At 64.9% G+C, this 24,018-nt stretch overlaps 2 protein-coding genes across 6 annotated transcripts in view; both read right to left on the reverse strand.

The window, feature by feature from the left end:
* Nucleotides 1-610: 610 nt before the first annotated feature.
* LOC106864449 (peroxisomal biogenesis factor 19) lies at nt 611-4,748 on the reverse strand. 5 transcript variants are annotated; one of them, XM_088154623.1, is made up of 8 exons: nt 4,642-4,748; nt 3,692-3,789; nt 3,458-3,623; nt 2,594-2,679; nt 2,355-2,513; nt 1,554-1,730; nt 1,389-1,433; nt 611-856 (listed from the first exon to the last, which is right to left on the reverse strand). In XM_088154623.1, exons 1-8 carry the CDS (start codon nt 4,700-4,702, stop codon nt 794-796), a joined length of 855 nt encoding a protein of 284 aa, XP_088010749.1. In that variant the 5' UTR covers nt 4,703-4,748; the 3' UTR covers nt 611-793. The 5 variants fall into 5 exon arrangements, with proteins under 5 accessions (XP_088010749.1, XP_088010746.1, XP_088010747.1 ...); XM_088154620.1 differs by lacking the exon at nt 4,642-4,748 and having other exon boundaries at nt 1,558-1,730; nt 3,692-4,122; XM_088154621.1 differs by lacking the exon at nt 4,642-4,748 and having other exon boundaries at nt 3,692-4,120.
* A 1,361-nt stretch (nt 4,749-6,109) lies between these two features.
* LOC148220758 (Fc receptor-like protein 4) overlaps nt 6,110-24,018 on the reverse strand; it is a 40,501-nt gene continuing 22,592 nt past the window's right edge. The window contains exons 5-11 of the mRNA XM_088181006.1: nt 8,742-9,020; nt 7,960-8,229; nt 7,571-7,870; nt 7,172-7,255; nt 6,710-6,731; nt 6,556-6,626; nt 6,110-6,213 (exon numbers count right to left, since the gene is read on the reverse strand). Coding sequence (XP_088037132.1) covers nt 6,110-6,213; nt 6,556-6,626; nt 6,710-6,731; nt 7,172-7,255; nt 7,571-7,870; nt 7,960-8,229; nt 8,742-9,020 — 1,130 coding nt within the window. The remainder of the gene's footprint in view (nt 6,214-6,555; nt 6,627-6,709; nt 6,732-7,171; nt 7,256-7,570; nt 7,871-7,959; nt 8,230-8,741; nt 9,021-24,018) is intronic.

Here is a 24,018-nt window from a genome sequence, read left to right on the forward strand (position 1 = left end):
GATCACTTTGTGTCTCCAACATTGTTGTAGGGTCACCCCTATTCAGGGTCCCCTCTTCCCCCCAATATCCCTAAAAGGTCACCCCGTTTCTGTAGGGTCCCCTGTAGTCCCATGTCCCTATAGGGTCCCTCTGTACCCCAATGTCCCTTTAGGGTGACCCTGTTTCTGTAGGGTCCTCTGTAGCCCAGTGTGTCCCTGTAGTGTCCCCCTGTACCCCAGTGTCCCTATAGGGTCACCCTCTACCCAATGTCCCCATAGGGTCACTCTGCCCCCCAATGACCCTATAGGGTCACCCCATTTCTGTAAGGTCCCCTGTACCCCTCAGTGTCCCTATAGGGTCACCCCATTTCTGTAAGGTCCCCTGTACCCCACAGTGTCCCTATAGGGTCACTCTGCACCCCAGTGTCCCTATAGGGTCACCCCGGTTCTGTAAGGTCCCCTGTACCCCACAGTGTCCCTATAGGGTCACCCCGGTTCTGTAAGGTCCCCTGTACCCCTCAGTGTCCCTATAGGGTCACCCCATTTCTGTAAGGTCCCCTGTACCCCACAGTGTCCCTATAGGGTCACCCTATTTCTGTAGGGTCCCATCCCCATTCCCAGGCGAAGCCGCTCCCGTCACCAACTCTTTATTGGGGACACCGGGCGGGGGGGTGAGGGGGGGACACCTGCCCCCCCACCCCCCAAAAAACCCCCCAAAAATGTGGGGGGAGGTCTCAACCCCCCCCGGGCTCCTCTTCATCCTCGTTTAGGGTCGGACGAGGCGGGGGGGGGGCGTGGGGATCCCAAAATTCCCCTACATGAGGCGGCACTGCTCCCCAGTGACCCCCCCCGGCAGATCCAGGTTGAATCCGGGGGGCTGTGGGGCGGCACGGCAGGGTCACCCCAAATCTTTTGGGGTCACCCCAAATGTATGGGGTTACCCCAAATCTTTCAGAGTCATCCCAATTCTTATGGGGTCAATCCAAATGTATGGAGTCACCCTAAATCTATGGGATCACCCTAAATCTTATGAGGTCACCCCAAATCGTTTGGGATTGCCCCAACCCTATGGGATCACCCTATATCTTATGGGGTCACCCCAAATCTATGGGATCACCCTAAATCTTTTGGAGTCATCCCAATTCTTATGGGATCACCCCAAATCCATAAGGTCACCCCAAATCTTTTGAGGTTATCCCAAATCTCTGGGATCACCCAATTCTATGAGTTCACCCCAGATCTTTTGAGATCACCCCAATTCTATGGGGCCACCCCAAATCTGCTGAGGTCACCCCCAATCTATGGGATCACCCCAATTCTTATGGGATCACCCCTAATCTACAGGGTCACCCCCAAACAGTTCGGCTGACCCCAAATCCTTTTATAGGGGGGCATCCCCAAACACTCACCGTGTCCCCTGCCAGCTCCTTGGGGGGGTGGCCCAGGTCCTGCAGCTGCGAGGGGACAGAAGGAGGGGGACACAGGGACAGGAGGACACAGGGACACGGAGAGGGGACACGGAGGGGGTCAGGGCGGGGCCGGGCGGTTTTGGGGTCGCCCCGGCCCCCCCGTACCTGCTGCATCAGGTCCAGCAGGGTCTCGAAGCGCTCCCGGCGCTGCCCCTCGGGCTCCTCCGGCTGCTCCCGCTCCAGCTCCGCGCAGATCCGGAGCATCAGCGCCTGCTGCGCCCGGAACCGCTCCCGCTGCTCCGGGGACAGCGAGCCCTCGTGCTGCCGGAGCCACTCCGGGTACTGGGGACAGCGAGGGGACACTCAGGGGACACCATGGGAACCGCCGCGGGACCCCCAATGGGACCCGGAGAAAATGGGGAAATGTCCCAGTACAGTCCTGGGAGTGACAGGGACAGACCCTGGGGACGACGAGGACCCTCAGGTTTTTGGGGAGCTTCTCCCCATTTCAGGGATGACCCCTCCCCAGGGTTTTGGGGGCCCCCTCTCATTTTCTGGAGTCCCCTCCCCATTTTTTGGGGTCCCACCTTCTCAGTGATCTCCTTGAGGGAGGGACAGAGCACGTCCTTGGACAACAAGGACCCCATGATGCCCCCACAAGTCTCCAGAGTTTCCCACACCCCAAAGGACCTCTCCAGGATTTCAGGGACCCTCCCCAGGGTTTTGGGGACCCCTGCTGTTTTTTTGGGGTCCCCTCCCCATCTTTTGGGGCCCCCATCTTCTGTGTGACTTCCTTGAGGGAGGGATAGAGGACATGGAAGTCAGGGACTGCACGATGTCCCCACAACCCCTACACATTTCCCATGCCCCAAGGGACAAGCCCCCAGGTTTCTGGAGACACCCCCAAGGTTCTTGGAGATCCTCCAGGTTTTTTCGGGGTGCCCTCCTGGCTTTTTGGGGTCCCACCTTCTCAGTGATCTCCTTGAGGGAGGGGTAGAGCACATCCTTGGACAGCAGGGACTCCATGATGCTGCGCATGACGGGCAGGACGCCGTCCCCGCCGCCCTCCTCCAGCCCCAGCCCCTCCAGGGCCTTCGCCAGCTCCTCCTCCGAGCCCGGGGAATTCTGTGGGACCCCCGGGACCCCAGTGAGCCCCCTGGGATGCCGGGAGAGCCCCCCAGGATCCCGGGGAGGGTTGGGAATACCTGGAGGTCATTGGCGTTCTTGGCCAGCCCGCTCAGGGTTTCCTTGAGGCAGGAGGTGAATTCCTGCTGCGAGGCCGAGTCAGTGCCTGCGGGGTTGGGAATGGGGATAATGGGAATAATGGGACTAATAGTCCCTGATCCCAAATGGGGAGGACAATTCTAAATGGGATTGGGAATGGGGGGACACTGGAGAGCCCAACAGGGTCTTGTCTTGGAGATCCCGATCCCAAACGAGGACCCCCCCAGGAGTGGGAATGGGGGTAATGGGAATAATGGGGGGTTCTGCTGGGTTCCCAGGAAGACTCTCAGCACCCCACAGCACCCAGAGGTGTCCCCAGCCCCCAGCCACAGTGGAGATCCCCAAATTCCAGAAACACAGAAAGCACTGGGGTGGGTCCAAGTGGTGACAACATGGGGTGACAACAGGGACTGGGAGCCCTCCATGTACTGGGAATAGGGACTGGGAACACGGACAGGGACTGGGAACAGGAATGGGAAACGGACTGGGATCAGGAATAGTGACTGGGATTGGAAACAGGGACTGGGAACAGGAATAGGGACAGAGATCAGGAACAGGGACTGGGATCAGGAAAAAGGAACAGGGATCAGGAAAAGGGACTGGGACCAGGAACAGGGACTGGGATTGGCAACAGAGACTGGGATTGGGAACAGAGACTGGGATCAGGAACAGAGACAGAGATCAGGAACAGGAGCAAGGACTGGGATCAGGAACAGGGACTGGGATCAGGGACAGGAATGGCAAACAGTGCCTGGGAACAGGGACCAGGATGGGGAACAGACACAAGCACAAGGTGCCCCAGGGCCGTTCCGGGGTGGGGACCCCCACATTGCCACCTCACCCACCGACTTTTCCAGCAGCTTCCGAGAGTTTCTGGAACTGCTCCACGAGCTGGGGCTCCTGCCGGGCCAGCTCCTGCATGGCCTCCTGGAACTCGGCCGCCGCCTGCGCCGCCAGCTCGCCCTCGAAGAGCTCCTGGAAGAATCGTTCCTGCGAGGAGAACAGCGAGCCCTGCACGCGGGGTCAGCGCTGCCACGGCCCCACAAACGGGGCACAAAGGGGGTTTTGGGGGGCCCCACCTTGGCAGAGTCGGCGGCGGAGGAAGGGGAGGGGGGGGATGAGGAGCTGGGAGGGGGAGGGGGAGCGGGGCGGCTGCGCTCGAAGTCGTCCAGGGCACCTAAGGGGGGATGGGGGTCCGGAGACCCCAAAAAGGGGTTGGGAAAAGGGGTTCTGCAGCTCTGGTCATGGAGACTGGCGGGCAGTAACTGAAATCTGTATGGCAGTAACTGCACCCTAAAACTGCACCCCAAAACTGCACCCCAATAACTGCACCCCATAACTGCACCTCAATAACTGTACCCCAAATAACTGCAGCCCAAAACTGCACCCCAAAACTGCACCCCATAACTGCACCTCAATAACTAACTGCAGCCCATAACTGCACCCAAATAACTGCACCCCATAACTGCACCCCAATAACTGTACCCCAAATAACTGCAGCCCAAAACTGCACCCCAATAACCCCTCCTGCCCCTCCCGACCCCACTCACCCCAATAACACCCAGATATCCCAGACCCAAATAACCCCCAGAACACCCCTCACCCCAAAAACTCTCACACAGCCCCTCCCATTCCCCTTTCACCCCAAAAACTCCCCCAGCCCCTCACGAACTCCAGCACTCCTCGTTCCCCCTCACTCCAACGACCCCCGATCCCCCAAACCCCAATGACCCCCCCAAACCCCAACGACCCCCCCCAGCCCCCCACAACCCCCAGCCCCTCCCGTTCCCGTTCCCCCTCACCCCAATGACCCCCGAGCTCCCCCAAACCCCAAAAGTTCCCCCAGCCCCTCACGACCCCCAGCCCCTCCCGTTCTCCCCTCACCCCAATGACCCCCGACCTCCATCGCACCCCACGACTCCCACTGCTCCCAATGGCGCGCATCCCCCCGGCACCCCAAAGACCCCCGGGCCCCTCCGGATCCTCCCTCACCCCAGAGCTCCCCCGTGCCCCCCGGGCCCCCCCTCACTCTCCAGCAGCTCCTCCAGCTCCGGGTCGGGCCCCGGGCCCGGGCCCGGCTCCGCCGCCATCTTGGCCCGCTCCGCCCTCCGCCGCCAGGGGGCGCTGCCGCGGGGACACGCCCCCTCCAGCGGCCCCGCCCCCCGGAAAACCCGGAACGGGATCGGGAGCGGGGAACGGGGTTGGAAACGGGAACCGGGACCGGGACCGGGACCGCGAACGGGAACAGGAACAGGAACCGGGACCGGGAAGGGGGAACGATATCGGGTCGGAGACCGGGATCGGGGACCGGGACAGGGAACGGGATCGGGAACGGGGATCGGGACTGGGAACGGAGACCGGGGTTGGGAATAGGAACTGAGACCGGGAGCGGGACCGAGACCGGGAACGGGGAACGGGGATCGGCGATCGGGACTGGGGACGGGAACGGGGACCGGGAATGAGGACCGGGATTGGGAATAGGGACCGGGACCGGGGAATGAGATCGGGGACTGAGATCGAAGACCGGGGACGTGAGCAGGGAACGGGATCGGGGACAAGGGACCGGGGAGCAGGAACTGGGCCAGGAGTCCCAGATTTTGGGATCCCAGAGCTTGGACATCCCGAATTTTGGGGTCTCAGATTTTGGGGTCCCAGCCGCAGGTCACCCCGTGCCCGCAGTGACCCCTGGGGTCCCCCTGTCCCCCTCGTGTCCCCCACCTGTCCCCAAAGGGAGGAAAAAGCCCCAGAGAGGGACGGGGGGCTTGGGATCGACCCTGGAGCCCCCCAAAACCCCGGAGACCCCCTTGGGGTGCCCCCTCAGCCCGGGGGGAGGGGCTGGGTGGGGATTTGGGGTCGCTCACGGGCAGAACGGACGCGGTTTTTGGGGATTAATTGCGTTTATTACCCACCGACAGGGAAAACGGGAAGGAAAAAAAAACCCGAAAATTCCGCCCCCCATCCCTCACCCCCCACCCCGCTCTCCCCGGGGACCCCCCCCGTGTCCCCCCGGGATGTCCCCAGCCCCCCTCGGAAGCTCCCGGTGGCCACTTTGGGTCACTCCGGGCTGGTCCCCACGCGGGTTTTGCCAAATCCGTGAGGCTCAGAGGGACAGAGGGGAGGTGGCCACAGGGAGGGGACGGGGACAGGTCCCGGTGGCCACGGGCAGGGTGGGCACCCACGGGACGAGGGGACACACGAATGTGGGTGTCCCCAGTGTCCCCAGTGCCACCCTCAGTGTCACAGCACGTTCTGGTGGATGTCACCGCTGTCCCCTGAGTGGCATTTGGGGACCCAGCAGCTCCGCACAGGTCACTTGGAGGTGGCATTTGGGGACACAGGGTCCCCCCAGTGCCACTCGGTGCCACCCTCAGTGTCACAGCACGTTCTTGTGCGTGTCACCCCTGTCCCCTGGGTGGCATTTGGCGACCTGGCAGTTCCCGGAGGGGTGGCACTTGGGGATCCAGTGTCACTCAGTGCCACCCAGTGCCACTCCAGTGTCACAGCACGTTCTCGTAGTCACCGCTGTCCCCTGGGTGCCACCCCGGCCCTGGTAGCTCGGCGTAGGTCACCTGGGGGGCCTCGGGGGGGACACTTGGGAACCCTACGGGAGACACCGGTGCCACCCAGTGCCACCCACGGGTGCCACGTCCCTGTCCCCAACCCCACATTTATCCCCTGTCTCCTGGGTGGCATTTGGGAACCCTGTGCCACTCCCGGTGCCACCCCCAGTGTCACCTCCAGTGCTACCCACTGTCCCCCAGTGTCCCCCAGTGTCCCCCAGTGCCACCCCCAGTGTCAGAGCACGTTCTCGTCGATGTCACCGCTGTCCCCTGGATGGCATTTGAGGACCTGGCAGCTCCCTGGGGGTGGCATCTGGGGACCCAGTGCCACCCCTGGTGCCACCCCCGGGTGCCAGGTCCCTGTCCCCACCCCCCGCACTCACCCCCTGCCCTCTTGGTGGGCACCACGTGGCTGTAGAGCACCTCCCCCACCTCAGGGGACGCCGGGGGGGTCCTGTGGGGACAATGGGGACAACGGGGTGACCTCCCGGTGGCATCTGGGGACATGGGGACACCCCCGGCCCTTCCCCCACTCACCTGTCCTGAGGCGTCTTGGGGCCTGCGAGGAAAAGGGGGGGGGGGGTGACAATGGGGTGACAATGGAGTCACCGGAGTTGAGATCCCCCCAGGGGATCCTGAAACCCCCCACGACCCCCCAAAAGCCCCAAAATACCCAAAAATCTTTGAAATCCCAACCCCACTGCAACCCCGAAACACCCACGGGACCCCAAAACATCACGAGACCCCCAAACCCTCCAGGAGCCCAAAAAAGCCCCGAAATACCCAGAACCCTTGAAATCCCAACACCCCCAGGGCCCCAAATCCCCCCAGGACCACCCAGACGTCCCCAGATCCTCCTGGGATGCCCCAGGACCCCTTTGAGATGTCCCCAAAATGTCCCCAATTCCCTCCAGGACCCTCAGCCGAGGTCTCAGTTCAGGGTCTGTGGGTGTCACCCCATTGTCCCCAACTCCGGGGGTGTCCCCCATTGTCACCCACCCCGGCGGTGGCACCGGTGCCAGGCCACGATGGCACCCACGAGCAGGACCAGGGACAGGAGGGACCCGCCAACCCCTGCGGCCACTGCTGGGGACAAAAGGGACACTTTGGGGTCCTGGACCTCGCAGTGACCCCAAGTGATGCCACCTGTACCCTGTCACCTCCATGTCACCTTCAGGGACAAATGCAGGGGTCCGAGCCCCTCATAGTGACCCCGAGTGATGTCACCTGTGACGTGTTCCCTCTGTGTCACCTTCCAGGGACAAACCCGGTGATCCTGGACCCCACAGTGTCGCCGAGTGATGCCACCTATGCCTTGTCACCTCTGTGTCACCAAGGACAGAGAGGGGACAAACCCCGGGTACCGAGCCCCCCACAGTGACCCCCGAGTGACGTCACCTGTGACCTGTCCCCACGTTGTCACCTCCAGGGCCAGCTCTGGGCTGAGTGCCCGGAACACGCGGTGCCCGTCCTGTCCCAGCTGGTTGGTGGCCACGCACTGGTAGGTGCCCGAATGTCCCACATCGACGGCCCCAAGCTCCAGGAGGGGACCCCGGGCCACCTCGTGCCCGTCACGCAGCCAGGTGAAGGTGACAGGGGCTGAGCCCACCTGCACCGAGCAGCGCAGGGTCACGGGGTCACCTGGGCGCACCTGGAGTGCCGGGGGACCGGGGGTGATGGTGGCATTGGCCACGGGCACTGCGGGGACACAGACAGGGCTGGCACCTGGCGAGGGGGGATGGGGATGCCGTGGGTGGGGTCACCTTCATCCCAAAGGTCCCGCTCACCCAGGACGGTGACATTCAGGGGGACGCTCTCGGCCACGCTGTCCCCATCGCTGACCCGGCACTGGTAGTGGTCGCTGTCATTGTCCCCAACGTGCCGCAGCTCCAAGCGGGGGCCGGTGCCCAGCGGTGTCTCCGAGCCCCCCCGGTGCCAGGAGAAGGACAGGGGACCTGTCCCCATGGCCACCGCACAGCTCAGCACCAGGCGGTCCCCCAGTGCCACCTGTCCCCCGGGGGGCTGCACCGACAGCGACACCCCCGAGGGCGGGACCCCTGGGGGACACAAGGGGACCGTGAGGGACCAGAGCAGCCGGGGAGGGGCAAGGGGACCCCAGTGAGGGAGAGGGGCTGCCGAGATTTGGGGGGTGTGGAAAACGACCCCAAGGAAGAACAGGAGGGTTCAGAGAGGGGAGTTCTGGAGAGGGACTGGGGGGGACACCAGGGAGGAGTGAGGGGACCCAGACAGGGATGGGGGGATCTGGGAACAAGGAGGGGAGATCAGAGAGGGATGGGGGGACCCGGGGTGGGAGCCAAGCAAGGATGGAGGGACCCTCGACAGGGATGGGAGGTCCAGGGCACGTGGAAGAGGTGTCCGGGATGGATGAGGGCACCAAGTGAGGGCTGTGGGATCCGGGAGAGGAAGGGGAGACTCGGGGGGCTGCGGGTCCTCAGGCTGGGCTGGGGGTCCTTGGGAATGGTTCGGTGTCCCCAGACAGGTCTGGGGGTCCCTGGGCAGGGGTCCCGTGGGGGCTGTGGGGGCTCCCCGTGCCCATCCCCGCACTCACTGCGCACCGTGACGCCGAGCCGGGCGCTGCTCTTCCACACGGCCCCCCCCTCGGAGCGCACCTCGCAGCTGTAATTCCCCGAGTGGGAGACCCCCACGGCGGGCACCAGGAGCTGCGGGGACCCCTGCGGGACCCCCACCAACTGCCCGTCCTGGTAGAAGCGGTACAGGAGGGGGGCTGGGGGCCGCAGGGGGCTGGGGGTGCTGAGGCAGCTGAGATTGAGGGGGGACCCCTCGGGGAGCTCGGGGGGACCCTCCAGCATCGGCACCGAGAAGAGCTCTGGGAAGGAGATGGGAGGGGGATTTGTGAGCCCGAGTGCCTGGGGAGGGGCTGTGGGGGTGTCGGGGTGGGGCTGTGGGGTGCTCACCCTGCACTGTCACTGTCACCGGCGCAGATTCCGTCCACCCCCAGATTCCCACCCGGCCCCTGCAGTGGTAGCGGCCGCTGTGGTTCAGCTGCAGAGGGGACAGGGACAGCTCGGTGCCATCGCGGAGCGTCCCCAGTTTGTTCCCGTCGCGGTAGAAGGACACCCAGGTGACGGAATTGTCCCGCCAGCCCCGGCAGCGCAGTGTCACCGTGTCCCCCTCCAGCAGCGCCCGCGCCGGCACCTGCAGCACCAGCCAGTCTGTGGGACAGGGGGGGCCTGTCACACCCGGTGTCACCCGGACCCCCCATTGGGTCACAGCAGGGGTCCCCAATTCCAGCACGGGGATCCCCCTGCACTGGGATGCTCTGGGATGTCCCCAGAGCAGGGGACAGGCTCTGGTCACACCAGGGGTGACCCATGGAGCTGAGCCCACCCTGAGCCCTCGGGGTCCCCGCTGGTGCCAGGGTGGGGACACCCAAACCCCCCTCACCATCTGAGACTGTCACGGGGGGGCTGAGCCTGGTCCTGGGTCTCTGACACTGGTAGGTGCCACTCTTGGTGACACGGAAGCTGTCGCGTCCCGCCTGTCCCCATCTCTGCCCGTTCCTGTACCAGGTGGTGTCACCGGCGGTCCCCGAGCCCTGGCAGGTCAGTGTCACCCGGTCCCACAGCACCGCCGGCCTCCAGGGGGGCTCCACCAGGAGCTGGGGGCTCTGGACACCTGCGGGTGACAGGGGACACCAGCCTGGCAGGGCCACCACGGGGCTGAGGACAGCGGGGCAGGGACATGGCATCCCCCGAGGACTCACCAGCGAGGCCGAGGGTCTGGGCTGGAAGGGAGAAGGGACAGGGCTGGCTGGGGGTGGCACCGTGGGGACAGCGGGACCCGGGGGCGGGGAGTGGGGCTGTCCCCGAGCTGTCCCCGTCGAGGGAAAGTTCTCGGGGAAGGTCCCCAGCAGGTCTGGAGAGGCTCCCAGGGGACAGCCCTGTGTCACAGCCACCCATGCGCCACGTTCAGGTGGCACAGACGCCTCGGGGACAGGGACAGCACGGCCACCACGGGTGAGGCAGGACATGGGGACACTGTGGACACCCCATGCTGGCACAGGTCACCCCCGCCAACCCCGCTTGTCCCCTTGCCCCTGTCCTCGAATCTCTGTCCTCCTGTTCCTGTCCCACAGCTGCCCCAGCCCCGTGGAGTCAAACCCCAGATCCCTGTCCCCACATTCCTGTCCCCACATTTCTGTCCCCCTGTCCCCACAACTCCGCTGACAATGGGGGCCACTGGCTCTGTCCCCCCCGACTCTGCTGGCCTTGGGGACCTCAGGGGACCCCGCAGCCCCCCTGTGCCCCCTCCCCACCGCTCTCTGCCTCACCGGGGCCCATCCCCGGGCCGTCAGGCCCGTGCCCGGGGCACTCACCCCACAGGAGCAGCGCCACCTTCCCGGCCATCCCGCTGTCCCCGGCCATGGGCACTGGCTGTCACTCGCTGCTGTGGCCACCTGTCCGCTCGCTGGTGGCTCTTCAGATAAAGGGGAAGGAAGAGAATTTACATCTTGTTCCCACGTGGTGCTGGCACACGGTGGGGGCAGGGTGGCCCCAGGCTGGGGACAGGCTGTGGGCAGGGTGGGGACAGGCCGGGGACAAGGCTGGGTGGCACAAGGTGGGACATGGAGTTGCCAGGAGTGGGGGTCTCAGAGGGTTTGGGGAGCCAGGGATGGGGTCCAGGGCAATGGGGGCTCCAGGGATTTGGGGTCATGGATGGGGGTCCCAGAGGTGAGGGCGCTTTGAGGGGTCCTGGGAGAATCAAAGTTCTGGGGGAAGGGAGATGGTCGGGGATGGAATTTCGGGGAGAGGGTTCCTTGGGAATTGGGGTCCCAGGCCATGGAGATCCTGGGCAATGGCAGTCCTGGGATGGGGGTCCCTAAGAGGGGGGGACATAAGGAATGGGGGTCCCATGTTCGGGTTCCCAGGGGAATGGGGATGTCAGGAATGGGCAGTGGCTGGGCAGGCCCCAGGGTCACAGCTCCATCCCTGGGTGCCTCAAATTTTGGGGTGACCCCGGGCCCAGCACAGCCCCCAAAAGTGCTGCTGGTTCGGGGGGGCTCCCCAGGCTGATTCCGGGGGGCTCTGGGTCTGTGCCTCCCCCATCCCCCTGGGGCTTTTTCCTCTCTTCATTTTCCATTTCCTTCCTTTAATCCCTCAATTTCACAACTCCCCCGAGTTGGTGCCTTGATGATCCTGGGGGGCTCCTGAGCAGGGAACGGGTTGGGGGAACCCCAGGGTTGGGAAAGAAGTGGGTGAGGGGTCTGCAGGCAGGGGTGGGGAGGCTGTGGGGGATGGGCTTGTCCGCTTTCACACTTTCACTTTCTCTGAAAAATCTTCTTTCACTTTCATTTTCCCGTGTGAGTCACACGGGGGCGCGTTCTGTCCTGGGGATGGCACAACCAGGGGTGACACATCCAGGGGTGACACATCCAGGGGTCCTGTCCCCGTTCTCTGGGGTGTCCCTGTCCTGGAGCTGACACATCTTGGGGTCCTGTCCCCGTTCTCTGGGGTCTCCCTGTGCTCGGGGTGACACATCCAGGGGTGACACATCTTGGGGTCCTGTCCCCGTTCTCTGGGGTGTCCCTGTCCTCGGGGTGACACATCCTGGGGTTCCTGTCCTGGGGACGAGCCGGAAAAGCTCGAGCAGCGGCTCTGCCCCGCGGCCGTGCCGGGGCTGGCGGAGGTGACCCCGGCTGGATGGCCACAGTGGCCTCGGACACGCTGTCGCAGCCACCCTCGGTCCCCGCAGCCCGCGACAGTCCCTGCCCTGGCAGCCGCGATCGCGACAGAGCCCCGAGCCCGGGACTCCGCTCCCGCAGCGCCGGGGGCTCCTCCCCGGGCTCCCGGGTCCCCTCCGCCCTCCCGGCACCTCCCTCCCGGCGCCCCGGGGCCGCGCCCGGCGGAGGCTCCGCAGCAGCTCCGGGGCTCAGACGCCGCTCGGGGAGCGCCGAATGCGGGGCTTTGGGCACCGGCGGGCACCGGGCAGGGCTGGAGCTGGCCCGGCCTTGGGGGGCGATTTGGGGACACCCCCGGCTCCGTGCCGGGGCTCTCGGGGCGCTCGGGGCTCCGGATCGGCCCAGGGGCTCGGCAGCTGCGGGATCGGTGCCCGCGGCCATCCCGAGGTCCCCGAGCCCTTGGCCGGTGTCACCGAGAGGGGACAAACAGCGAGCGGCAGCTCCTTCCCCTCTGCGGGGGCAGCTGCGAGGGAACCAGTGCGGAAATGCAGCAATTGATCATTTGGTCCCTGTGCCCGAGGCACTGAGAGAGCCCCAGAACTGCTGCAAATGCCACAAGGATCTGCTCAACGACCTGAGCGGGACCCTCCTCCTTCCTGAGCTGAGCAGGCAGAGCTGAACAAACCAAAACCATTTCTGCCGCTTTAATCCAAAAGCTGCGTTTGTGTCCAGTAAGAGGGACAAGGGTCCTGTGCCCCCTGGCACTGGGGGAGGGAATGGGGAGCCCTGGGGGTACTGGGAGCACTGGGAGCACTGGAACGGGGAGCTCTGGGCAGCCCCACATGGGACCCCCAGTCGTGGCCACCTCCCGGGCACGGTGGGCAACCACAGGAGCCGAGGGTGCTGGGGGTCACAAGTGGGGTGTCCTGGGGCAGGGAACTCCATTGTCCCCAGTGCTCCCAGTGTCGCCAGTGTCCCCATTGTCCCCAGTGTCCCCAGTGTCCCCATTGTCCAAAGTGTCCCCAGTGTCCCCAGTGTCCCCATTGTCCCCAGTGTCCCCATTGTCCCCAGTGTCCCCAGTGTCCCCAGTGCCCCCAGTGCCCCCAGTGTCTCCAGTGTCCCCAGTGTCCCCATTGTCCCCAGTGTCCCCATTGTCCCCAGTGTCCCCAGTGTCACTGCTCGTTCTCGTAGCTGTCCCTGCGGTGCCGCTGTCGCCCGTGGGGTCCCGGCAGCTCCTCGTGGTCCCCTGGGGCTGTGGAGTGTCCTGAGTGAGGCTCCGGGGTTGGGGACCTGGGTGGGGGTGACACCCGTGGGTGACGTGTCCCTGTGCCCCCCTGTACTCACCCCCTGCCCTCTCGGTGCCCACGATGTGCGGGTCCAGCACCGCCCCCTCCTCCGGGGGGGCCGAGGGCTCCTGGGGAGGCCTGCGGGGATAAGGGGGGGTCTGTGGGGGTGCGGGGCTTCCTGCGCTGACGGTAAAATGGGGGGTCAGACCTGGAGCCCCCCACTCACCTTTCCTGCTCCTTCCTGAGGGCTGCAAAGGAAAGAGGGGGGAGGGGTGACTGTGGGGGCCTCAGGGCCCTTGAACACCCTCGGGACCCCTGACTGCACCCTGAGCCCCCAAACTCCCCCAAAACCCCTGACAGAACCCCCAACATCCCTGCACGACCCTCCAGGGCCTCCCCAAATCCCCCAGGAGCCCCAGCTGAGGTCTCTGGGGGCTCAGCTTCACCCAAGTCAGGAGCTGTTGGTGACACCCTATGGCCCCCCACTATGGGGGCTTCACCCCAATGCCTGGGACCCCCATGTCCCCCCATTGTCACCCACCCCGGCGGTGCCACCAGCGACAGCCCCCGATGACAGCCAGGAGCAGGAGCAGGTACAGGAGGGCCCTGCCGACATTCACAGCCACTGCCGGGGACAGAGGGGGACACAGCGGGGTCACCCTGAGCCCCGGGGGTCCCGAACAGCCCGGTGAGCCCGTGTGAGCCCACCTGTGATCCAGTGTCCCTGTGGTGTCACCTCCAGGGCCAGCTCTGGGCTGAGTGCCCGGAACACGCGGTGCCCGTCCTGTCCCAGCTGGTTGGTGGCCACGCACTGGTAGGTGCCCGAATGTCCCACATCGACGGCCCCAAGCTCCAGGAGGGGACCCCGGGCCACCTCGTGCCCGTCACGCAGCCAGGTGAAGGTGACAGGGGCTGAGCCCACCTGCACCGAGCAGCGCAGGGTCACGGGGTCACCTGGGCGCACCTGGAGTGCCGGGGGACCGGGGGTGATGGTGGCATTGGCCACGGGCACTGCGGGGACACAGACAGGGCTGAGGCCGGGGGGAGGGGCTGGCACCCGGTAAGGGGGGAGGGGGGGACGGGAGGGATGGGTTTGATGGGGAAATGTGGTGGATGGGGACACCCCATGGGGGGGTGAGGGGACACAGAGAGCGATGAGGGGACACAGGGCAGAGGCGGGGGACACAGGAGAGATTTCTGGGGGTCAGGGATGTAGCCAGGTGGGGGTCCCGTGGGGGCTGTGGGGGCTCCCCGTGCCCATCCCCGCACTCACTGCACACCGTGACGCCGAGCCGGGCGCTGCTCTTCCACACGGCCCCCCCCTCGGAGCGCACCTCGCAGCTGTAATTCCCCGAGTGGGAGACCCCCACGGCGGGCACCAGGAGCTGCGGGGACCCCTGCGGGCCCCCCACCAACTGCCCGTCCTGGTAGAAGCGGTACAGGAGGGGGGCTGGGGGCCGCAGGGGGCTGGGGGTGCTGAGGCAGCTGAGATTGAGGGGGGACCCCTCGGGGAGCTCGGGGGGACCCTCCAGCACCAAGACAGGCTTGAGCTCTGTGGAGATGGGAGGGGGATTTGTGAGCCCGAGTGCCTGGGGAGGGGCTGTGGGGGTGTCGGGGTGGGGCTGTGGGGTGCTCACCCTGCACTGTCACTGTCACCTGCGCAGATTCCTTCCACCTCCACCTTCCCATCCAGCCCCTGCAGTGGTAGCGGCCGCTGTGGTGCAGCTGCAGAGGGGACAGGGACAGCTCGGTGCCATCGCCGATCGTCCCCAGTTTGTTCCCGTCGCGGTAGAAGGACACCGAGGTGACCGAATCGTCCCGCCAGCCCCGGCAGGGCAGTGTCACCGTGTCCCCCTCCAGCAGCGCCCGCGCCGGCACCTGCAGCACCAGCCAGTCTGTGGGACAGGGGGGACCTGTCACAGCCGGTGTCACCCGGACCCCCCATTGGGTCACAGCAGGGGTCCCCAATTCCAGCACGGGGATCCCCCTGCACTGGGATGCTCTGGGATGTCCCCAGAGCAGGGGACAGGCTCTGGTCACACCAGGGGTGACCCATGGAGCTGAGCCCACCCTGAGCCCTCGGGGTCCCCGCGGGTGCCAGGCTGGGGACACCCAAACCCCCCTCACCATCTGAGACTGTCACGGGGGGGCTGAGCCAGGTCCCGGGTCTCTCACACTGGTAGGTGCCACTCTCGATGACACGGAATCTGTCGCGTCCCGCCTGTTCCCATCTCTGCCCGTTCCTGTACCAGGTGGTGTCACCGGCGGTCCCCGAGCCCTGGCAGGTCAGTGTCACCGGGTCCCACAGCACCGCCGGCGTCCAGGGGGGCTCCACCAGGAGCTGGGGGCTCTGGGCACCTGCGGGTGACAGGGGACACCAGCCTGGCAGGGCCACCACGAGGCTGGGGACAGCGGGGCAGGGACATGGCATCCCCCGAGGACTCACCAGCGAGGCCGAGGGTCTGGGCTGGAAGGGAGAAGGGACAGGGCTGGCTGGGGGTGGCACCGTGGGGACAGCGGGACCCGGGGGCGGGGAGTGGGGCTGTCCCCGAGCTGTCCCTGTCGAGGGAAAGTTCTCGGGGAAGGTCCCCAGCAGGTCTGGAGAGGCTCCCAGGGGACAGCCCTGTGTCACAGCCACCCACGCGCCACGTCCAGGTGGCACAGACGCCTCGGGGACAGGGACAGCACGGCCACCACGGGTGAGGCAGGACATGGGGACACTGTGGACACCCCATGCTGGCACAGGTCACCCCCGCCAACCCCGCTTGTCCCCTTGCCCCTGTCCTCGAATCTCTGTCCTCCTGTTCCTGTCCCACAGCTGCCCCAGCCCCGTGGAGTCCAACCCCAGATCCCTGTCCCCACATTCCTGTCCCCACATTCCTGTCCCCACATTCCTGTCCCCCTGTCCCCACAACTCCACTGACATTGGGGGCCACTGGCTCTGTCCCCCCCTGGCTCTGCTGGCCTTGGGGACCTCAGGGGACCCCGCAGCCCCCCTGTGCCCCCTCCCCACCGCTCTCTGCCTCACCGGGGCCCATCCCCGGGCCGTCAGGCCCGTGCCCGGGGCACTCACCCCACAGGAGCAGCGCCACCTTCCCGGCCATCCCGCTGTCCCCGGCCATGGGCACTGGCTGTCACTCGCTGCTGTGGCCACCTGTCCCCTGGCTGGCGGCTCTTCCCGTGAAGGGACAGGAAGCGAGGTCACGTCTCGTCCCCACGTGTTGGTGGCCTCCGGTGGGGGCAGGGTGGGGACAGGATGGGGACCCAGTGACACATGAGGCTGATGGTGGGGACAGGATGTTTCCAGAGTTTGGAGCCTGAGGTGGTGCAGGGGAACAAGGATTGGGTGTCCAGGGGATTGGGGTGCCAGGGATGGGGTCCCGTGGGAATGGGGGTCCCAAGGGTTGGGTGGGTTCAGACTCAGGGATGAGGGTCCCAGAACAACGTGGCCTCCTGGGATTTGTGATCATGGGATGGATCCCAGGGATGGGGGTGCCAAGGAAGGGATGACATGACGGATGGGGATTCCCATGTTTGGGTTCCCAGGGGAATTGGGGTGCCCTGTCCTTGGGCATTCCTGTCCCAGAGGTGGCACATCCATCCTGGGCACCTCTGTCCTGGGGGGCCCTGAGCATTCCTGCTGTCCCCAGTGGGGCCCTGGAACCTCTTGGGGACCCAAACTTAAGGGGACGCTGGGTACGACCTTGCCTTGATGATGGGAAATCCCAGGATACATTTGCTTCAATTCCCTGATGCCCAGTTCCTGGAGACAAAATTATAAATCCATCGAATAAAGGCAAAAATCTTTTCCCTCAACAATTTTTCCTCAGTCAAAAATGAACTCAGCAAAAATCAATTGGACAAGCTATAAAATGATCTGGTTTATAGAAACCTTTGAATCATTGCTCTCCCAACAAGTCGCTCACAAAACAAACACAAACAAATCACAAAGCAATGAGATTTGTTGGTTCCCTTTAGGAGCCCATTGGTGCCATCCCACAGCAGCATTTCCTTGTGGATAACACAGAGGGTGGAATGTCCCTGAGTGTCCAACAGCTCCATGGGATTGTTCCCTGCCTGCTGGGCACCAACCCAGCCCTAAGGAAGGCTTTCCTTGGGCCATAGTCAGGAACTCTTCCCATTTTCCTCATTCCCACTCTCAAACTTGATTGACTTCCCATGGATTCTGCTCCCAAGCAGGGAGGAACTCTGTCCATCCTTGGAGCAGGGCACAGCAATCTGTGGCAATGCCCGTGTGTCCCTCAGGGTCTGATTCCCTGGGAAATCCACTGCAGCCTGCCCTCAATTCCCCTGCCTGGGCACTCCCTGCTCCTGCTGTGACACCCCTGTGCCCCAGAGCCACGGGTGCAGCCCCTGCTCGATATTTCCACACTTTTCCCTCTCTTCTGCTGTCCACATCCAGAACACAAACATTCTTTCTGGCAGGTTCCAGAGGGCTGCAGGTTTTGTTCAAGGAGGAGGGTCCCGGTCAGGTCGTTGAGCAGATCCTTGTGGCATTTGCAGCAGTTCTGGGGCTCACCCTGGGTTTTGTGCTTCTTGCAGAGCTGAGCAAACCACAGCCACGCCTTTTCCCCCCCAGAATTGTCACCTTTGCAGCAGCTCGAGAGCTGCGAGAATCAAAGCCAAGGGGGCGGGGGGAGCCTCAGGTCCTGGCTGCCAGCTGGGGCTGGCCAGAGCAGGGCTGGCCAATGCCCATCCCTGTGCAGTGGGGCTGGGCCATGGCTGGGCCCCACACTTGGATGGCCACTGGCTTCAAGGAGGAGCAGTTTGGGAGCTCCTTCCTGCCTGGGGCTCCATTCCCGAGCTGCTCTTGCCAGCTCAGATCCTGCAGGGGATGAGGGAAAGTGGAGAAGTGTGGAACAGGATTTCTCCCAAAACCCCAATAATCCCAAAGTGTCCCAACCCCTCAGGACAGAAACCCCGTGGGGGGATTGTGGGGAGCAGGAGAGTGAGGGGGAAGCCCCCCAAGAGCTTCTCAGGTGTTTCATGTGCAGGGTCTCATCCATCTCCTGGTTGCCAGCACTGAGGCCCTGCAGGGCTTTTGGGTGTTTTTGGGGTGGCTTTGGGTGTTTTTGGGGTGTCTGTGCCCTCCCTGACTGACACCAGCCCATGTCCATCCCCCTCCCCAGTCAGCCCCGCTGGGGTTTTTCCCCCACAGAATGATCCTGGTGGGCTGTGCAATGGGGCCGAGGGGCTGCACCTGTGAGGGTTCCCAAATGGGGATGGAGGGCTCCCAGATGGGCGGGGGCAGCCAATGAGGGGGTGTAGAGTGGGCGGGTCACACCCCAAATTGGGGCACCCCAGAGGTCACAGAGGTCACAGTGCCCCACTGAGGACAGAGGGGGTCGCCAGGGCCCCCCACCCACCCGGGACAGGGATGTGCAGGATGTGCCCTACCCTGGACAGGGACTTCCTCAGGGAATGTGTCCAGGGACCCTGCCCAGAACCCCCATCCCCCAGGACAGGATCTCTCCTGCTGGGATGTGTCACCACTGGGACAAAATCCACCCAGAACGTGTCACCCCCAGAACAGGATCCCCTCAGGCAGGACCCCCTGGATGTGCCCCCCAGGACAGAACCCGCCCCCGTGTGACTCTCAGCACAAACGGCCTCTTCCTTCTGCTGCAGGAGAGAGACAGGGAAAGTGTTGGGGGGGCTCAGCCGGACACCCCCAGCCCCCACAGCCTCCCCATCCCTCCCTGCAGACCCCCCACCCCCTTTTCTCCTTCCCTGGGCTCCCCCCAACCCGTTCCCTGCTCAGGTGCTCCCCAGGGTTTCTGATCCAGGAACTGGGGATGAGCGAGCATGGCACAGAAGGGAGGAAAATGAGGAAAACAGAGAAATAAAGAGAGGAAAAGTCAAGGGCAGGGGAGGACACAGAGGCAGCGCTACCCAGGACCCCCATGTGATGCCAGCCCAGGAAACGAGCACCCCAGGGGGTCAGGACGGGGTCACCCCAAAATCGGAGGCACCCAGGGAAGGAGCTGTGACCCACAGGGCTGCCCAGCCACTGCCCATCCCTGGAACCCCCATTCCCCTGGGAACCAAAGCATGGGACCCCCATTCCTTATGTCCCCCCTCTCTGGGATTCCCATCCCAGGAATGCTTTTCCCCAGGATCTCCATTCCCAAGGACCCCCAGCCCGGTAGATCCATTCCTGAGACCCCCCCCATTCCCTTGGGGACCAGGATTCCCCCCTGACCCCGATTCCCCTGGCACCCCATCCCTGGGATCCATCCAATGATCACAAATCCCAGGAGGCCACGTTGTTCTGGGACCCTCATCCCTGAGTCTGAACCCACCCAACCCTTGGGACCCCCATTCCCATGGGACCCCATCCCTGGCTCCCCAATCCCCTGGACACCCAATCCTTGTTCCCCTGCACCACCTCAGCCTCCAAACTCTGGAAACATCCTGTCCCCACCATCAGCCTCATGTGTCACTGGGTCCCCATCCTGTCCCCACCCTGCCCCCACCGGAGGCCACCAACACGTGGGGACGAGACGTGACCTCGCTTCCTGTCCCTTCATGGGAAGAGCCACCAGCCAGGGGACAGGTGGCCACAGCAGCGAGTGACAGCCAGTGCCCATGGCCGGGGACAGCGGGATGGCCGGGAAGGTGGCGCTGCTCCTGTGGGGTGAGTGCCCCGGGCACGGGCCTGACGGCCCGGGGATGGGCCCCGGTGAGGCAGAGAGCGGTGGGGAGGGGGCACAGGGGGGCTGCGGGGTCCCCTGAGGTCCCCAAGGGCAGCAGAGCCAGGAGGGGACAGAGGCAGTGGCCCTCAGTGTGAGCAGAGTCGTGGGGTGGCCCTGGGGACAGGAAGAGGGGAACTGGGATGTGGGGATGGGAACAGGGGGATCGAGATGGGGGGACAAGGATGTGGCAAAAGGAACCTTGGGGCTGGGGCAGCTGTGGGGACAGGGACAGGGAGACAGGGATGCAGGGCCAGGGACAAGGGCCACGTCCCATGCAGATGGGCCATGGGGACAGGGGCCATGGGAATGGGATCACGGGCACAGGGCCATGGGGATGTGGCCGTGGGGACAGGTGCTGTAGGGCTGGGGGAGGTGACCTGTGCACACATGGGGTGTCCACAGTGTCCCCATGTCCTGCCCCAGCCCAGGGTGACCGAGGTGTCCCTGTGCTCAAACCCTCCGTGCTACACCAGTGTTCCCGTGGGGACACTTTGGGGACAGACACCACACCAGGTGTCCCAGGTGCTGCTGTCCCCACGGTGCCACCCCCAGCCAGCCCTGTCCCTTCTCCCTTCCAGCCCAGACCCTCGGCCTCGCTGGTGAGTCCTCGGGGGATGCCATGTCCCTGCCCCGCTGTCCCCAGCCCCGTGGTGGCCCTGCCAGGCTGGTGTCCCCTGTCACCCGCAGGTGCCCAGAGCCCCCAGCTCCTGGTGGAGCCCCCCTGGACGCCGGCGGTGCTGTGGGACCGGGTGACACTGACCTGCCAGGGCTCGGGGACCGCCGGTGACACCACCTGGTACAGGAACGGGCAGAGATGGGGACAGGAGAGACGCGACAGCTTCCGTGTCACCGAGAGTGGCACCTACCAGTGTGAGAGACCCGGGACCAGGCTCAGCCCCCGAGTGACAGTCTCAGATGGTGAGGGGGGTTTGGGTGTCCCCAGCCTGGCACCCGCGGGGACCCCGAGGGCTCAGGGTGGGCTCAGCTCCATGGGTCACCCCTGGTGTGACCAGAGCCTGTCCCCTGCTCTGGGGACATCCCAGAGCATCCCAGTGCAGGGGGATCCCCGTGCTGGAATTGGGGACCCCTGCTGTGACCCAATGGGGGGTCCGGGTGACACCGGGTGTGACAGGTCCTCCCTGTCCCACAGACCCGCTGGTGCTGCAGGTGCCGGCGCGGGCGCTGCTGGAGGGGGACACGGTGACACTGCGCTGCCGGCGCTGGTGGAACAATTCCGTCACCTCGGTGTCCTTCTACCGCGACGGGAAGGAACTGGGGACGATCGGCGATGGCACCGAGCTGTCCCTGTCCCCTCTGCAGCTGAACCACAGCGGCCGCTACCACTGCGGGGGCCGGGTGGGAAGGTGGGGGGGGTGGACGGAATCTGCGCAGGTGACAGTGACAGTGCAGGGTGAGCACCCCACAGCCCCACCCCGACACCCCCACAGCCCCTCCCCAGGCACTCGGGGTCACAAATCCCCCTCCCATCTCCACAGAGCTCAAGCCTGTCTTGGTGCTGGAGGGTCCCCCCGAGCTCCCCGAGGGGTCCCCCCTCAATCTCAGCTGCCTCAGCACCCCCAGCCCCCTGCGGCCCCCAGCCCCCCTCCTGTACCGCTTCTACCGGCACGGGCAGTTGGTGGGGGGCCCGCAGGGGTCCCCGCAGCTCCTGGTGCCCGCCGTGGGGGTCTCCCACTCGGGGAATTACAGCTGCGAGGTGCGCTCCGAGGGGGGGGCCGGTGCGCAGTGAGTGCGGGGATGGGCACGGGGAGCCCCCACAGCCCCCACGGGACCCCCACCTGGCTACATCCCTGACCCCCAGAAATCTCTCCTGTGCCCCCCGCCTCTGCCCTGTGTCCCCTCATCGCTCTCTGTGTCCCCTCACCCCCCCATGGGGTGTCCCCATCCACCACATTTCCCCATCAAACCCATCCCTACCGTGCCCCCCTCCCCCCACACCGGGTGCCAGCCCCTCCCCCCGGCCTCAGCCCTGTCTGTGTCCCCGCAGTGCCCGTGGCCAATGCCACCATCACCCCCGGTCCCCCGGCACTCCAGGTGCGCCCAGGTGACCCCGTGACCCTGCGCTGCTCGGTGCAGGTGGGCTCAGCCCCTGTCACCTTCACCTGGCTGCGTGACGGGCACGAGGTGGCCCGGGGTCCCCTCCTGGAGCTTGGGGCCGTCGATGTGGGACATTCGGGCACCTACCAGTGCGTGGCCACCAACCAGCTGGGACAGGACGGGCACCGCGTGTTCCGGGCACTCAGCCCAGAGCTGGCCCTGGAGGTGACACCACAGGGACACTGGATCACAGGTGGGCTCACACGGGCTCACTGGGATTGCAGGAGCCCTGCAGTGACAGGTGACCCTGATGTGTCCCTTCTGTCCCCAGCAGTGGCCGCAGGCCTTGGCGGGTCCCTCCTCTTCCTGCTCCTGCTCCTGGCTGGAGCTGTGGGCTGGCACCGGTGCCACAACACGGGTGGGTGACAATGGGGACAATGGGGACAATGGGGACCCCGGGAGCTGGGGGGACACCTAAATGTGGGGGTGATGGGGCGGCAACCAGAGCTCCTGACTTGGGCAGTGCTGAGAGCTCAGGACCTGTGCTCAGGGTCCTGAAGGATTTGGGGTGGTGTTGGAGGGACTTGCAGGGATTTTGGGGGTTCTTTCAGTGATCCCAGGGGAATTTGGAGGGTCCCCCTTCATGTCAGGCTTGAGCTTCTGGGAGCTCAGGGGGTCCAGAGCACTGGGGTGGTTCAGGGGTTCTGGGGGGCTCCAGGGGTGCTCAGGGGTCGTGGGGGAAATTGAGGGTGCAGTGGGGTTTGAGGATTCCTGGGAGGGGTCAGGGCCATGGGGACCCCACAGTTACCCCTCCCCTCTTTCCTTTGCAGCTGCCAGGAAGCAGCAGGAAAGGTGAGTGGGGGGCTCAAACCACACTCTCCCCTTTCACCCCAACCCCCAAGACCTCCCATCCCCCCCACACATCCCCTTGATTCCCTCAGGGCCCCCCCGGAGCCCCCGCCCCCCCCAGAGGAGGGGGAGGTGCTGTACACCCACGTCGTGATCACCAAGCAGACGGGGGGTGAGTCTGGGCTGGGACACAGGGACACGTCACCCATGGGTGTCCCCGTGCCCAGATGCCACAGCCAGTGTCTCTCGCAGTGTCCCCCTGTGCCACCACACTCCAGGATCCCGAGGTGACCTACGCAGAGCTGGCAGCCACCCATGGGCGACCTCGGGAATGCGGGGACATCTACGGGAATGTGCTGTGACACTCGGGGCACGGCTGGGAACTGGGGGAACTGGGGGAACTGGGTGCACTGGGGGACCCCACCCATGGGCAACCACCCGTGTGTGTCCCCCCCACTGCTCCCGTGGGTGCCCAACATTCACGGGTAGGTGGGCACAAGTGAAGGGTCACCAGGGCACCCAGAGCTCCCCATGGCCCCTGAACCCCCAAGGGTCTCCCCACCCCCCTTCCACTGCCCCCAGTGCCTCCCCATTCCACATCCAAGTGCTCCCAGTACCCTCAGAGATTTCCCCATTCCCTCCCCACCGTGCTCCCAGTACCCCCAAGGGCTCCCTGTTTCCCCTCCCAGTGCCTCTCCATTGCTCCCAGTCGATCCAGGTGGTTCCCATTCTCTCTCCCAGTTCCCCTGTACTCCCAGTGCCTCTGCAATGCCCCTCTCAGCACTCCCAGTACACCCACGGCTCCTCATCCCTCCTCCCTGTGCCCGGGGAACACAGGACTCGTTTCCCTCTTTTTGGCACCAAAATGCAGCTTTTTGGTTCAACTGGCAGAGATGGTGTTTCTTTGTTCAGCTCTGTTGCGCTTTAGGAATGGGATTCTCCAATTTTGGGCTGCCACTCTAAACCAGAGCTCTGGATTCCCTTCTGCCCTGTCTCAAACCCCTCCTGTGCCCTGTTCCCCACACCATGAGGTCACAAAGGCCCTGGGGGGGTTCCGCAGCCTCCCCCTTTCCCAGGGCACTGGGGATCAGGCCATGGCACAGGGTGGGGTGTCAGGGACAGGAAAAGTTGGATGTCTCGAGACATTTTGGGACACCTGTGTGTGGCAGGGCTGGGTCAGGCCTTGCTGTTGGTGACACAGGGCCCCGTGTGTCAGTCAGTCTGTCAGCCATGGCACTCTGGGGACAGAGTGACGCTCTGCCAAACCCAGCTCCTGAGTGG

The sequence above is a fragment of the Sturnus vulgaris genome, chromosome 31 (assembly GCF_052056855.1).
Source record: "Sturnus vulgaris isolate bStuVul1 chromosome 31, bStuVul1.hap1, whole genome shotgun sequence".
Taxonomy (NCBI): Eukaryota; Metazoa; Chordata; class Aves; order Passeriformes; family Sturnidae; genus Sturnus; species Sturnus vulgaris.